At 35.6% G+C, this 12,311-nt stretch overlaps 1 protein-coding gene across 2 annotated transcripts in view; it reads right to left on the reverse strand.

The window, feature by feature from the left end:
- Nucleotides 1-12,311, reverse strand: part of bru3 (CUGBP Elav-like family member bruno 3) — a 256,980-nt gene that overhangs the window by 17,150 nt on the left and 227,519 nt on the right. For both annotated transcript variants that reach the window (XM_023166239.2, XM_074169682.1), the window contains 2 exons: nt 11,899-12,042; nt 1,676-1,805 (listed from right to left, as the gene is read on the reverse strand). In XM_023166239.2, coding sequence (XP_023022007.2) covers nt 1,676-1,805; nt 11,899-12,042 — 274 coding nt within the window. The remainder of the gene's footprint in view (nt 1-1,675; nt 1,806-11,898; nt 12,043-12,311) is intronic.

Consider the following 12,311-nt stretch of genomic DNA (forward strand, 5'->3'; position numbering starts at 1 on the left):
AAATTGAAGGATATTTAGAAGATTCACCGCTTAATCTGGCAAATTGACTGTTTTTTCAGCAGGATGGAGCACCTCCCCGTTATAGTAGGATAGTGACGGAGTACCTTCGTGATCGATTTGAGGAGCAATGGATTGGAACACATGGTCCTATTAGGTGGCCTGCTAGATCATCCTACTTAACCCCGTTGGGGTCACATGACCCTCTAGATAAAAAAATAAACCGAGCGTCTTAACACTTAAAATATCAAGTATGGGGTATCATTGCATTTAGAAAATTGTGTAGATTTCAAAAATGTAATAATATTCAGAGTGTTCTATTTGGAAATTAAACGTTGATAATATATCCGGAAAAACCGGAAGTTGAAAAAAATCTCACATTACGTCAAAAAGTGCCTCTTTGTAAGCATAATCAGTATTGATAGTTCCGTAAAAATAGGTGCAAGAATAAAGAAAAAAAGGGGGGTGTACCATAAGTCTGTGTCACACGGTATAGGTATGTATGTAGGATGTATTTTATTATTTTATGTTATCTGTGAAATGTCTCGAAATTTTTGTGTTCTAAAAATGATAATTACGTTTCAAAAATATTAATGTTAACATCAAGTCTTATTTATGTGCAATTATTCGGTGAAAGAAGTTCAATCAATTGCTGTAAATTTCTGAAGAAACTGCATAACCTTCATTTTTTTCTTCGTTTTCATTTCATTAGATACAATATTTTTGATAATGAATAATATTATCATTTCATTGGGCTATTACGGAAGCGGTTTTTATGAACAGAATCCCCACAAATCTTGAATCGAGGAACATATTCACATGAAAACAAACTTTCAATATATACATTTCCTCATTTCTGGAAATGAAAATACTGTACAATATAATTAATTGCACTAGTTCCATCAATTCAAATATATTTCTAGCACAAGTGTTTGGGATGACAATCGATATATCAAAAACAATTGATGGAGTAATACTAAGTTTGGAAATACAGCCGAACATTATGACGAAAACGTAAGTAGTAAATAAATAATGAATGACACAGACAAGAGTGACGAAGAGAGAATAGAATATGATAAAAAAGAAATATCCAAAGAAGAAATAACAGCCGGAGAAGGTACCTGTGGAAATCATAGACCAAGAAGGACAGGCGTCTTTCAAAGCGATTCAGAAACGATTTTATTTCAATCGATTGATGTTGTTTCTTTTTAGTCACGTTGATTTATTTCGTGAAGCAATTGTTTCATTTATTGTAATCACTTAATTTTACCAGGATAGGCCGAGTGTTAGACTTAGATAGGTTGTGGAAGTAGGGGATTTTTGTCAACCATAAATCAGGGTTAAGATTGTGACAGAGTGTACGTTAGCAATAGTATATGATGACGTGTTTTTGGAGCTTCAGTGTCTCTTATGCTTGAGCAAAAGCAAACATTACGAAACTGGTGCTGGAGGAAAAGCTTCTACAGAAATTTTCTCTGTATATCTTATAGTACGACATTTATGCGCAAAACTGATCACAACTAGTTGAAAGTCTTTAGAAAGTTTACTTTCCAATACTATAAAAACGAGTATGGAGGATTGATTTGGAATTACACATAAGACTGTCTGATATGGAGTGATGTGAAATCTGGAAGACAAGATAAGCAGAAACATTTCAACGAAGTGGAACAAATCTTACCTGATGATGGGGGAAGTGCAGAATTCGCCATACCATTCATTGCAGCGTGTGGTAGCTGCGTTGCTATCGCTGCCATGGGATTAATGTACGTTCCTTGTGCTGTTGCTGCTGCCATGATTGCGGCTTGTTGCTAATTGAAAACAGAATCAGTTAATAAACAGTCTGATCGATACTTCAATGGTTTCGGGAATGGAATATTACTTCTCGAAACTTCACCATTATTGTAAGATTAAAACTAAAAAAGAATAACCAATTTATAGTAGTTTATTCATTTGATGAATGAAAAAAACGACCAGTGTTTTTTATGGAGATGCTTTCGAACTTGGTAGAATTTTCAGTGAAAGTCACTATAGAATGAAGACTTATATTTTTGATGTTCAACATTATTGAGGTTGCTTGAGATGTTTGGGTTCTCATTCAGTTTTATCGTCTTGTTTTGCAAACTCTATTGCAGTATCTATAATCAAAGCATCGGCTTTTGCCTTCGCTTATTTGCAAATAAATCCTCCTGATTTTAGTTTATCGAAGTTTTTATTGAATGATTTCTGTTTGTATTATTAGATGAATACTTTTTTGTGAATGGTAGTTTGCTAAACATTTGATATTCGAGTGTTTAAATGTTCATCGATTTTTTTGTTGTAAGAACGTTTGTTCCCTTTCGTTATCATCAAAGTATACTGACTGGCAAAAAAGGAAAACACTTATTTATGTTTTCTCGATTCAAATTACTTTTAATAAATATGCTCAGTCTTTAACTTAGTGAGTTGCTAGCAACCCGCCCCGGCTCGGCACGGGTGCAATGCTATAGAGCGAAGCACGGTCTTTGACGCGCTATTTATGAGGATGCGACGCCAGCTCCCTGGCCGGTACCGCCGCAGTCGCTAAGTTCCTGCATTTTGAATATGTAACATCTCAGAAAATATTCATTTGAATTACATGCATGAGGATATTGTTTCTCCACCTGAGACAAATTCTGCGTACGCAGGTCAAAAATTTGGTGCAAGGCGGTTTCATAAGGTACCCCGCTCTTGAGGAGACGACTCAGTCGTTTCCTTGCGGCACCACCAAACCTCTTTTTTTAGGTTCAGTTATTGGATCAGGAGTTGCAGACTTGAGAAGCTCTCGCTCCTGATCTAAATTTACAGGGAGGTCAGTTGGAGTCGTAAGCTCGACATCCATCTCCTCTGTAGACTCAGCGTCAGAAAAAAATTTTAAGTTTAGTCTGTCCATAAAAGTCCCACGAGTAGCTAGGGAAAGAAGGTCAATCACGGCAGAGCCCCGCATTACCGTAACAAGGCGATGCTACGACGAGAGGGCGCCCGGTATCTCGAAAGTTCCGTAGAGACAGCTGATAAGCTCAGTGTCATTTATTCTCTTGGCATGGATAAACACACCTTATGATTAAGCCATCTTTGGGATGCCATTCAGTTAGGAAATAACAGAACCACAAGTGATTCTATCATTCCCATATCCAGCGGGGCTATGTGGAAGCATCAGGCATCCGATGGCCTGTTTGATCAACTTCCACATCCCAAGCCATGTATAAGGTACTTAACTGCTGTATTGCTTAAACACGTTTCCTAAATAAGCTATTAACGAAAAATGGTCATTGTGGGTTATCCCTCAGAGATAGACATATACCATCGTTGACTTTTTTGTAGACCTTTTCAAGGTGTATAATACTGTAGCACATTATTTTGATCTATCTCGTAGAGTTCAGCCGTTATTTTTAACACTTCCTCTTGAAGATGATCACTTGGTGATTGAAGAGAAAGATTGAACTCATCTTCCTCTTGAAGATGATCGCCTGGTTATTGAAACACGTGTCGAAGTGTTGAAAATAACGGTTTGGTTACTTCAGTAATATTCATTACTTCACCAAAGATTCCAAACGGTGCATCACAAGTATCAGACTTAAATACTCTAATGTTGCAGAAATAGTAGATTTTGAAGTAACTATTATGATTGATAGCTGCAGAAAGCATACTTTTCACTTGTGTACTGATGACTGTCGAATCTGTTTCCACCAAAAAATTGGACTAAGGGTTTATTTTACCTTTTTCGTATATTTTGGCAAAAAGAGCGCCACGATATATTTTTTCGGTTCAAACCATTGAAATCAACAGTTGTCATAGCAATGTGATCTGCATAAAAACAACTTTACACTAGGCTGTTGCAAATTGCGATATCGCACCGCTCAGAGGGATACTTGTGGATATTTATAATCCGCTTTTTTATTATTTGTAAACCTCAGACAGTTACTTTTCAATATTTTAATGAACTGATTCATTTGTTATGAAGAACTTTACATAAATCTATGTTAAAATCTTTGAAAAATGGTAATTTTTTGGTAAAATAACTGGTTTTGAATATGGATTTAGACTAAAACTGATGTTTAAAATCCATATTGAAACTAAGTAAAACACTTTATTGTATGATTTTCACTATAAAGGGTTTTACAAAAACCGCGACACGTGCTTCGCTATACAATAACTTTCTCGAGCGTAAAATAAATCTAAATTTTACGCTCGAGAAAGCTATTGTATAGCGAAATATGTGTCGCGGATTTTGTAACACCCTTTATAATGAAAATCATACAATGAAGTGTACCTATTAGTTAGTTTCAGATTTGAATGATTTGTTGAAGGAAACCCATAGAATAGATACATAGAAAAGTAGTTTCTAGTAGTTTTTGAAACTAATTAAATACGTTAAATCAGACGAATTTCATCATGATAATGAAACAGAATGCAATTACTAGCACATAGAAACTTTTAATGATTCGACTAATGATATTATTAATTCTTCATTTGGAGAAGTACCTTGTTTTGGTAACATTTCAAAGTATCTACATGATTATTTACGTTACCAAAATATTCGCTAGTGTTCTCGAGCACTTTTCTCTCGCATTATGTTCTTTTATGGATAATATATATATTTGAATATACGTAGGGAAACATTTTGAAATGAAATGGAGGATATTAACTTCAAAGGAAACATGAAGTATGCTTTTCAAATTTCACCATTTCGTTCCTAAAATCTTTGTGTAATTTCTCTGGAATACCAGCAGAAAATATTTACTCAGAAATACAGAAACCGGATTAGTTTCGTTTCATTTTGTTCCTGGATATCCTCAAGGAGATTTCACCTATATATACTTGTACTCGAATTTGCAAGAGAGCTTAGTTCACAGCGAATAGAGACTCAAAGCGACAGGTTCCAATTATTTAATATACTCTGAATCCTCTGAAGCATAATCGTAACTTGATCAAGTTCATATTTTATAACCTCAGCTTTGACGGGATCGATTTCTGGTAGGAGCACTACTTTCCAACGTTAATTCCATATTCAGATGTTATCTGGCTGAGGGCTTTGCTCGACATTCAACAAAGTCTCCTTTGTTTTGATAATGCAACTTGGCCGAATCCTTAAGGAAATTTGTAGTAAATTATAAATGAATTGCATTCTAGGATACAAACAAAAACGATGAAGTCATTTTATAATCGTATCGTAATTTTTTGGGATTACTGAAAGAATTTCTCAACTTTTTGGCGACAAGATTGGTTGGCTTTTTCACAGACTATTTTTTTATTTCTCTCAATCAGTTCATTTCTATAGACATAAGATTTGCCTATTATAACTTTTGTCGAATTTTTTCATAATTCGGGAAGTCAATTTTGATTCATTTTATATTTCTCAAGTTTTTTGACAGTAGCTTCTCAAAATCGAGTGAAAACAAATGCTGCACAAATATCATTTATATTTTGGAACGAGGTTGGGAGGATGGGTAAGGTAATGACATCACAGTCATTTTTGAAACTTAGATTATACTTATGAATGAAAAAATTTGGGCATTGAATTCTGCATGGTATCGTTTTTTGGAAATTGTGATGGTCTATTACATTTGGTATTTGAAGTTTTCAGATAATTCTTCTACATTCCTGAATAACACATAAACAACATATAACACAAATATGATTATGACGAAAGGTAGATATTGATACCAATTTTGATGTTAAAACGAATTATTTCAATGAAGTCATATTCTATTACGAAAAATGACTGAATTAGTCCGTGGAAAGTTAATAAAAATTCGAAGTTGTTTTCTACCTTGAAGGAGCAGAGATAAACAGTAGCTAAACTTGCTTCATTGTAAAGTGCAGAGTATATCAATTACCATTGTAGAAATATAATGTGAGCTCTAAGATAAATAATAATATTTTCAAATAAAAGAAAAATCCAGGAGTAACCAAGAATAAGCAGAGTTATTCAAATAAATGATGAGGACAAATGATGAGGAGTTAGAGAGCGAGATATGATAAGACAAGAACTGGGAAAATCAAATTTTCAGATATTTTGTGTAACATGATCTTATGATCTTCGATTGTTTGGAAAAATTTGACTTTACAAGGAAGAAAGAAATCTTGTTTTTGTGGAATAAAGGTAAAGTGGAGACCTCGAGAAGAGAGATAATAAATTTTTCCATAGGCAAACAGGTTTCTGAGCGCTCTTGAGAAAATTTTTTAATTTGAATTTCACTCGAACTGCAGAAATAGCATGGTCCTCCAATTTGTCAAACAACAACAGCCCTAATATTATTATGCCTGGTTCTAATCTATCTTTCTGATGAAAACTGTAGCTTGATTCCTATTGTCACGTCTAGCTGAAATTTTCCCAAGTATTCAGTGAGATATGAACATTTTTGTTCTTGCTTAAAAACGCTATTGTGAAGCGAAACACGTGTCGCAACTCCATTAACCTTTTGTAGTGATCAAAACAAACCTCATTAGTAAGATTCAATAAAAATAACATTGATAGTCTTATTGATATGAATATTTTCATATTCAATTTCATAAATAGCCGATAATGATTCCAATAAGCAATGTTGATTCCACTTGACTCTGTGATACATACAATTAAAATGAATAACCCTCATAAAAAACTTGATTCGAAACAAGTATTGAAGAGAGGGGAAATTTGAACGAACTCTTCAAAATTTCGTGAAAACTTTTGAATGATGTAGAATAACGATACAGTATTAGAGATATAAACCTGTCAAGCTCTCACTCTGTAACGAAGAACAAAAACTTTCTTTCGCATATAGGACGCCTTTGCGGAAACTAAACTAATTAGAAGTCCTCGACGATTCAAACAACTCCTGCACAGCACCGGTATAGCATTATTGGAATCATTATTGAGCTTTCAATTTCTACCCTCAAAGTTGGATTTTAATAACCAATTCCCTCGAAATTAAGTACTAATAAACTGTAGTGTTTCCAAAGTGGTTGCGTGACTTTGCTTACGAAATTAGGGAATGGAGGCCCCTCACTCCAGGGAAATATAATTTGAATTCGTGTCATTATTAGTGTGTTGATGCCTTATACATTGTCATTAAAGGGAAAACTAGACGATCGAGTTTTTCAGGGGAATGTTACGCTGAATATAAAGTGAGAGAAACGGAGGCATGCAATCCAGCTGCTACCGTTCAGTGGTACTTGTTGGCCAGAAACTTCAGATTATAGCGTATCTTCCTATGTTCTTTTTATAGAAGAGTGTAAATGGTGAGTAAATCTTGTACTGAACTTATTCAGAGTAGTTTCCATCTTTGTAGTACCTTGCACGTATTATGAGTAGACTGGCAGTTTGCATCAAAGAAAATCACAATATCAAAATTGACTCACTGGACGGATTCAAAAACCGTCATTGGATGGATCATCAAGGCCGATACCGTGATTTTCAAGCCATTTGTAGCACATAGAGTGGCAGAAATAATCGAAAACACAGACGTTACACATTGGAATTAGGTCCCTAAAAAAATATCGCTGATAATGCTACAAGGAGCAATAACTTATATTTGTAGGAAACTGGTAGTAGATGGCTTAATGGTCTTCAGTTTCTTGAATATGAAGAAGACAGATATCGTCTCAAAATGACCAAAAGTCTCTGGATATATCAGAAGTGAAAAAAAATTTTGTTGGTGTCACCAAGCAAATCAACTCAGATCTAAACAGATGTGAAAAGATTTTCGTCATGGTCATGGTGAAATTACTTCAAGCAACAGTTTAGATGTTGAGATCATCAAACAATGCCGAACTTCAAACTTCGGAGATAAATACTACAGAAACAATTTGGCTGAAATATGTTCAAATCGAAAATTTTTCCGAAGAAATTCATTCACTACGAAACGGAAAAATAGTTGATTCATCTAACAGAATATATAAACTTTCGCCGATTTTAGATCTGTTTAAAAATCTGTTTTTCCGTTAACCAGCTGTCGCACCCCTACGAACGACAACCCTCAGAAGTCGAAACTTGTGCGAGCTAAGGATTAACGAGGTCTTACCTTTTAACGTGTGATTCCTAACACGGGTTGGACGATAGCTAGTGAAGATCGATCGTTCAGACTAGGGCTTGAACCACCGACCAACACGGCAGTCAATTCGAGTGAGTGAACAAAGTACCCACGCCGAACCGCTTGGCTACCGACCAACCTGAGGAGTTTCAATGTTGAAAAGCAGAGTAGTATACTCTAACGATTCAGACACAGACAGTAAATTTCCAATTATCATAAACCCCATAATGGCCAAGAGTATGTGGTGACCGAGCTTCGATAACGATATTGGATTCTCAATATTAGGTCAGCCGTAAGAAGTTCTTGGAGCCACTGTCAGTGGTGCAAAAAAAGAGTTCAGCCAGTAATTCCAGAGATGGCACCACCCCTACCCAGTTCTCGTTCTGTCAGACCTTTCACCATAGTAGGTATGTAGTACTTTGAACCAATGCAGGTGTCAATTGGTCGCCGACGGGAGAAGAGATATGGAGTACATTTCAACTGCATGAGCACCTCGTGCAGTCCATCAGAAAATTGCCCAATCATTAAGTACCGCCTCAGCTCTAATAGCAATAAGAAGACTCATCGGACGAAGAGGGTGTCCTAAAAAAATAATGTCTGACAATGGGACAAATTTGAGAGGTGACAATAAAGAACTGAGAAAGTCTCTTGAAGATTTTGATCCGAATAAAATCACTTCTCAACTGACCACCGACAATATAGCGTTTTACTTTATTCCATCCTCTGCTTCACACATGGAAGGCAGTTGGAAAACTCATCAAGTCAATTAAAACAACTCTACGGGACATTTTGAAGAAGATACCACGAGAAGAAGTTGTAGAAGTTGTAGAAGCTGAACATATTGTGAACAGCCGCCCCCTCATCCATGTATCATTGGATCATTCAGATGCTGAAGCTTTAACACCAAACCATTTTTTATTGGACACGAGTTGTAGGAAAGTTTGAAGAAAATGACTTGTTCACAAGGAAAAAGTGGTGAAAATCTCAATTGCTCGCTGATCATTTCTGGCGCCGTTGTATCAGAGAATATTTGTCGATACTAACCAGAATAACAAAATGGTGCACATCACCCATAAGAAAAATCAAGGTTGGATACATGGTGATTATAGTCGACAGGTAATTCTTGAGAAATACTTGGCCCAAAGGTGTAGTCACTGCAACATATCCAGGTGCAGATGGCAATGTAAGATTGGTCTATGTTAAAATTAATATTGGTACAATGAAGACCTGTTATCAAACTTTGTCTTCTGGATGTTAATAAACATAAACGATAGTGATGAATAAGATTTCATCACTGGGAGGGAGTGTTCCTGCGGAAGTTTGATTTAAAACGTTTGTCTTTGTTCATCTTGTTTATTCAATTTTATAGTATGTTTGTGTTAATTTTCCTATTTAATCCTGTATGAAAAGAATTGAGAGGGTAATATGTAAATAAAAAGTTGTTGTTGTCGGTACGAAAATTATTTTTTCCATTTCTATATATCAAACAAAACCAAAGTCTTGACCAAGTTGAAAAGTAAAACCAAGTCAGAAAGTCAGGTACAAATATTATTTCACGCAATTGCTAATATGACATGGATCCCTCCAAATTTACTGTAACACATATAATTTCTGATTGTCTAGTGTGATGACTTTATGCAAAAAGAAACATAGGAAGATGAAACGATATTTTAATAAGAAAATGAAAGAAGAAGAAGCGGACATCTCTTACCATCTATACTTCTGATAAGAATGTACCGATACTGATGGTACACGAGAATACTAAAAGTATTTCGACGGACATCTTGTCTAGTGCACGCACTAACTATATCCTTCAAAAATTATTATATCGATTAATCTCAATTTCAATGGGAATAATTTTTAGTCGATTCCTGAAGAATTATTAGTTTGTGAAGATGAATATTTCGTTCATTTACTATTAAAGATGACCAATTCCTCGTCAAACAGCCAATTATTTTTCGAAAAAGTAGCATATTTTTGAAAACACTCAACTATTACATAATGATTGTCCTATTTTCAATTGTTACACCAAAAACACAACACCAGAACGCGCTGTTTCTAACCCCCATAAATCTCGTCAGTGGTACTGCATGCATTTCTGGACTCCAGTGTTCTTAAAAGACAAGAAAATAATATGACATCTTCCTCTGTGAACACGTCATCTATGATTTCGAGACAAAAAACTAGTTTTGACTCAACTGTCCTACGAGGATGCACTCGAACGAACGGAGTCGATTCGTGGACGTTGGCCTTTTTCGCGTCTTTCCTTTGCAAATAAAGAAGAGAAGTGATGTCACCCGTGATGCCCCTTCTATATGAATCGGTACAATTGGAATCGACAGAAAACACACCCTTCTCCAAAAATTGTATACCCTCAAACCGGATTTTTAAAAGTCCTGGTCTCTCTTTCTTGATCCTCCCGGTCAATGATACTGTAGGCAACCTAGATGGGCTTTTGTTGAGTTATTTTTCTCGATCTATCCTACCACAGAATTCAGGACCTTCTGCATGCGTTCTCTCGCACTGTTTCTCCCAGAACCTGCAGTTTGTACAGCGATCCCTCTTCTTTTCGACCAGTATGGCTTTCTCAGGACTACTTCCAAAGCCTCTTCAAATAACGTCACTGGAGCAATTATTTTCATTCCAGGCATTCAAACACAGAACACACCTTCGATGATAGATCCATTGCCCAAGCTCGCGTTCAAATGTAAGTCGTTTCCCAACAAGAGCGTCAATTTCTGAAAGGAAGGTATAAAATTCAAGGCTACCTCCATCTTTCGAAACATGTGGGATCACCGGTTCCTCACAAGAACCTTTCTACGGTAGAAATGTCGCTGAGTACATCGTTGTTGGAACTAACTGTCTCCATGGAACCCATGGTCTCTTCTGTGAGATCTTCAGTTCTGCATTTTTCAGCGTCCAACCTTCCTGGACCCATCAGGAGGCGACTGAGTGATAAGTCTGCGCTATCTCTAGCTGGTGGAGAGTACAAGCATCTTATAGGAATTCATATTCCTTAAGATGCTCGCACAAGTTTCTCAACTTCTGAGAGTTGTCGTTCGTATGGGGGCGACAGCTGATTAACGGAAAAACAGATTTTAAATAGATTTAAACAGATCATTAACGTAAAAATCACTGAAATCTATCTATTTCAATAATTATTGATTTTTTATTTCACTATTCGGACTTTTATATCGCAGATAAATCACCATTTGAGTTATTGAGATGATTTTTTATATTTTCATTTCAATTTTGTATGTTTGAAGAGATTTTTTGTTCATGCTGCTTGCATAGGTTTACCGTATATGCTTTTGTTGAACTGCTTTTTCTCAATCTATCTTATCATGAAATTCTGAAAACGAGACTCTCATCTCAGTTAATATGTTGAAGGACTCAACAATATGTTTTAATGAGAAATAAAGAAACACTGCACAATTGAAATCCATCTCTCAAATTATAAATAATCCAGGAATCACTACACGTTTCTCAAATTTGTTAGTATTGAATAACCTAATATTGTATTATTATTGCTCCCATCCTTAGTTGCGCTTTGGCTATTGATTTATCAATAATTGGAAAACACTAATGGTTTTTTATTATTTAAGTCGATTACTTCCACTTTATTTAGATATATTCCAATATTCTGCGAAATCATTGACCCAAACCAACCAAGTAACTATTCCCGAAGCACTCTGCAGAAACAAGCAAATATCTGACCACTAGATTCCTGCTCCTCATTAAATTAAGGATTGAATTAAATCAGCAAAGTATCCAAGAATCATTCTACCCGAAAAAGATAAAAGGAAACTTGGATATTAATTTCAAAGGACCCTCTCGGGAGCGAAGAATTCCGAATTCTGTTGAGATTTACCTGTGCGTAGGCTCCGTAAGCACCGAATTGGTTGAACACGAAGGGGTTGAGAAGACTCATGTTTCCGGCCATCTGCTGCATACGTCTTAGTTGGCGTTCCTTTTCTGTATCGGCGAATTTTACTACTAAGCTGGAGGAAGCTCCCTGGAAAAAAATCAAAGAAAACGAGTTAGTGGAGCGGAAGAAATGCCTTTGCGATACGAATGGAATTTGAATACATCTGACGACTATAAGGATACGTACATGTTTCATATCGGTTAGTTTTATAATTTTCAATACTTGGAATTCATATTAGTTGATTACTATGCAAGTAGAAAAATTCACAAAAAATATGTTATAGAAAACAGTTATGGCATTCTTGTCAAATCACTATAATAAGATAATATTCAGGTTCAAATCATAAAAAGAAATAA

This window comes from Leptinotarsa decemlineata, unplaced genomic scaffold (genome assembly GCF_025532065.1).
Source record: "Leptinotarsa decemlineata unplaced genomic scaffold, Ldec_3_MD MMD2_P_RNA_scaffold_5, whole genome shotgun sequence".
Taxonomy (NCBI): domain Eukaryota; kingdom Metazoa; phylum Arthropoda; class Insecta; order Coleoptera; family Chrysomelidae; genus Leptinotarsa; species Leptinotarsa decemlineata.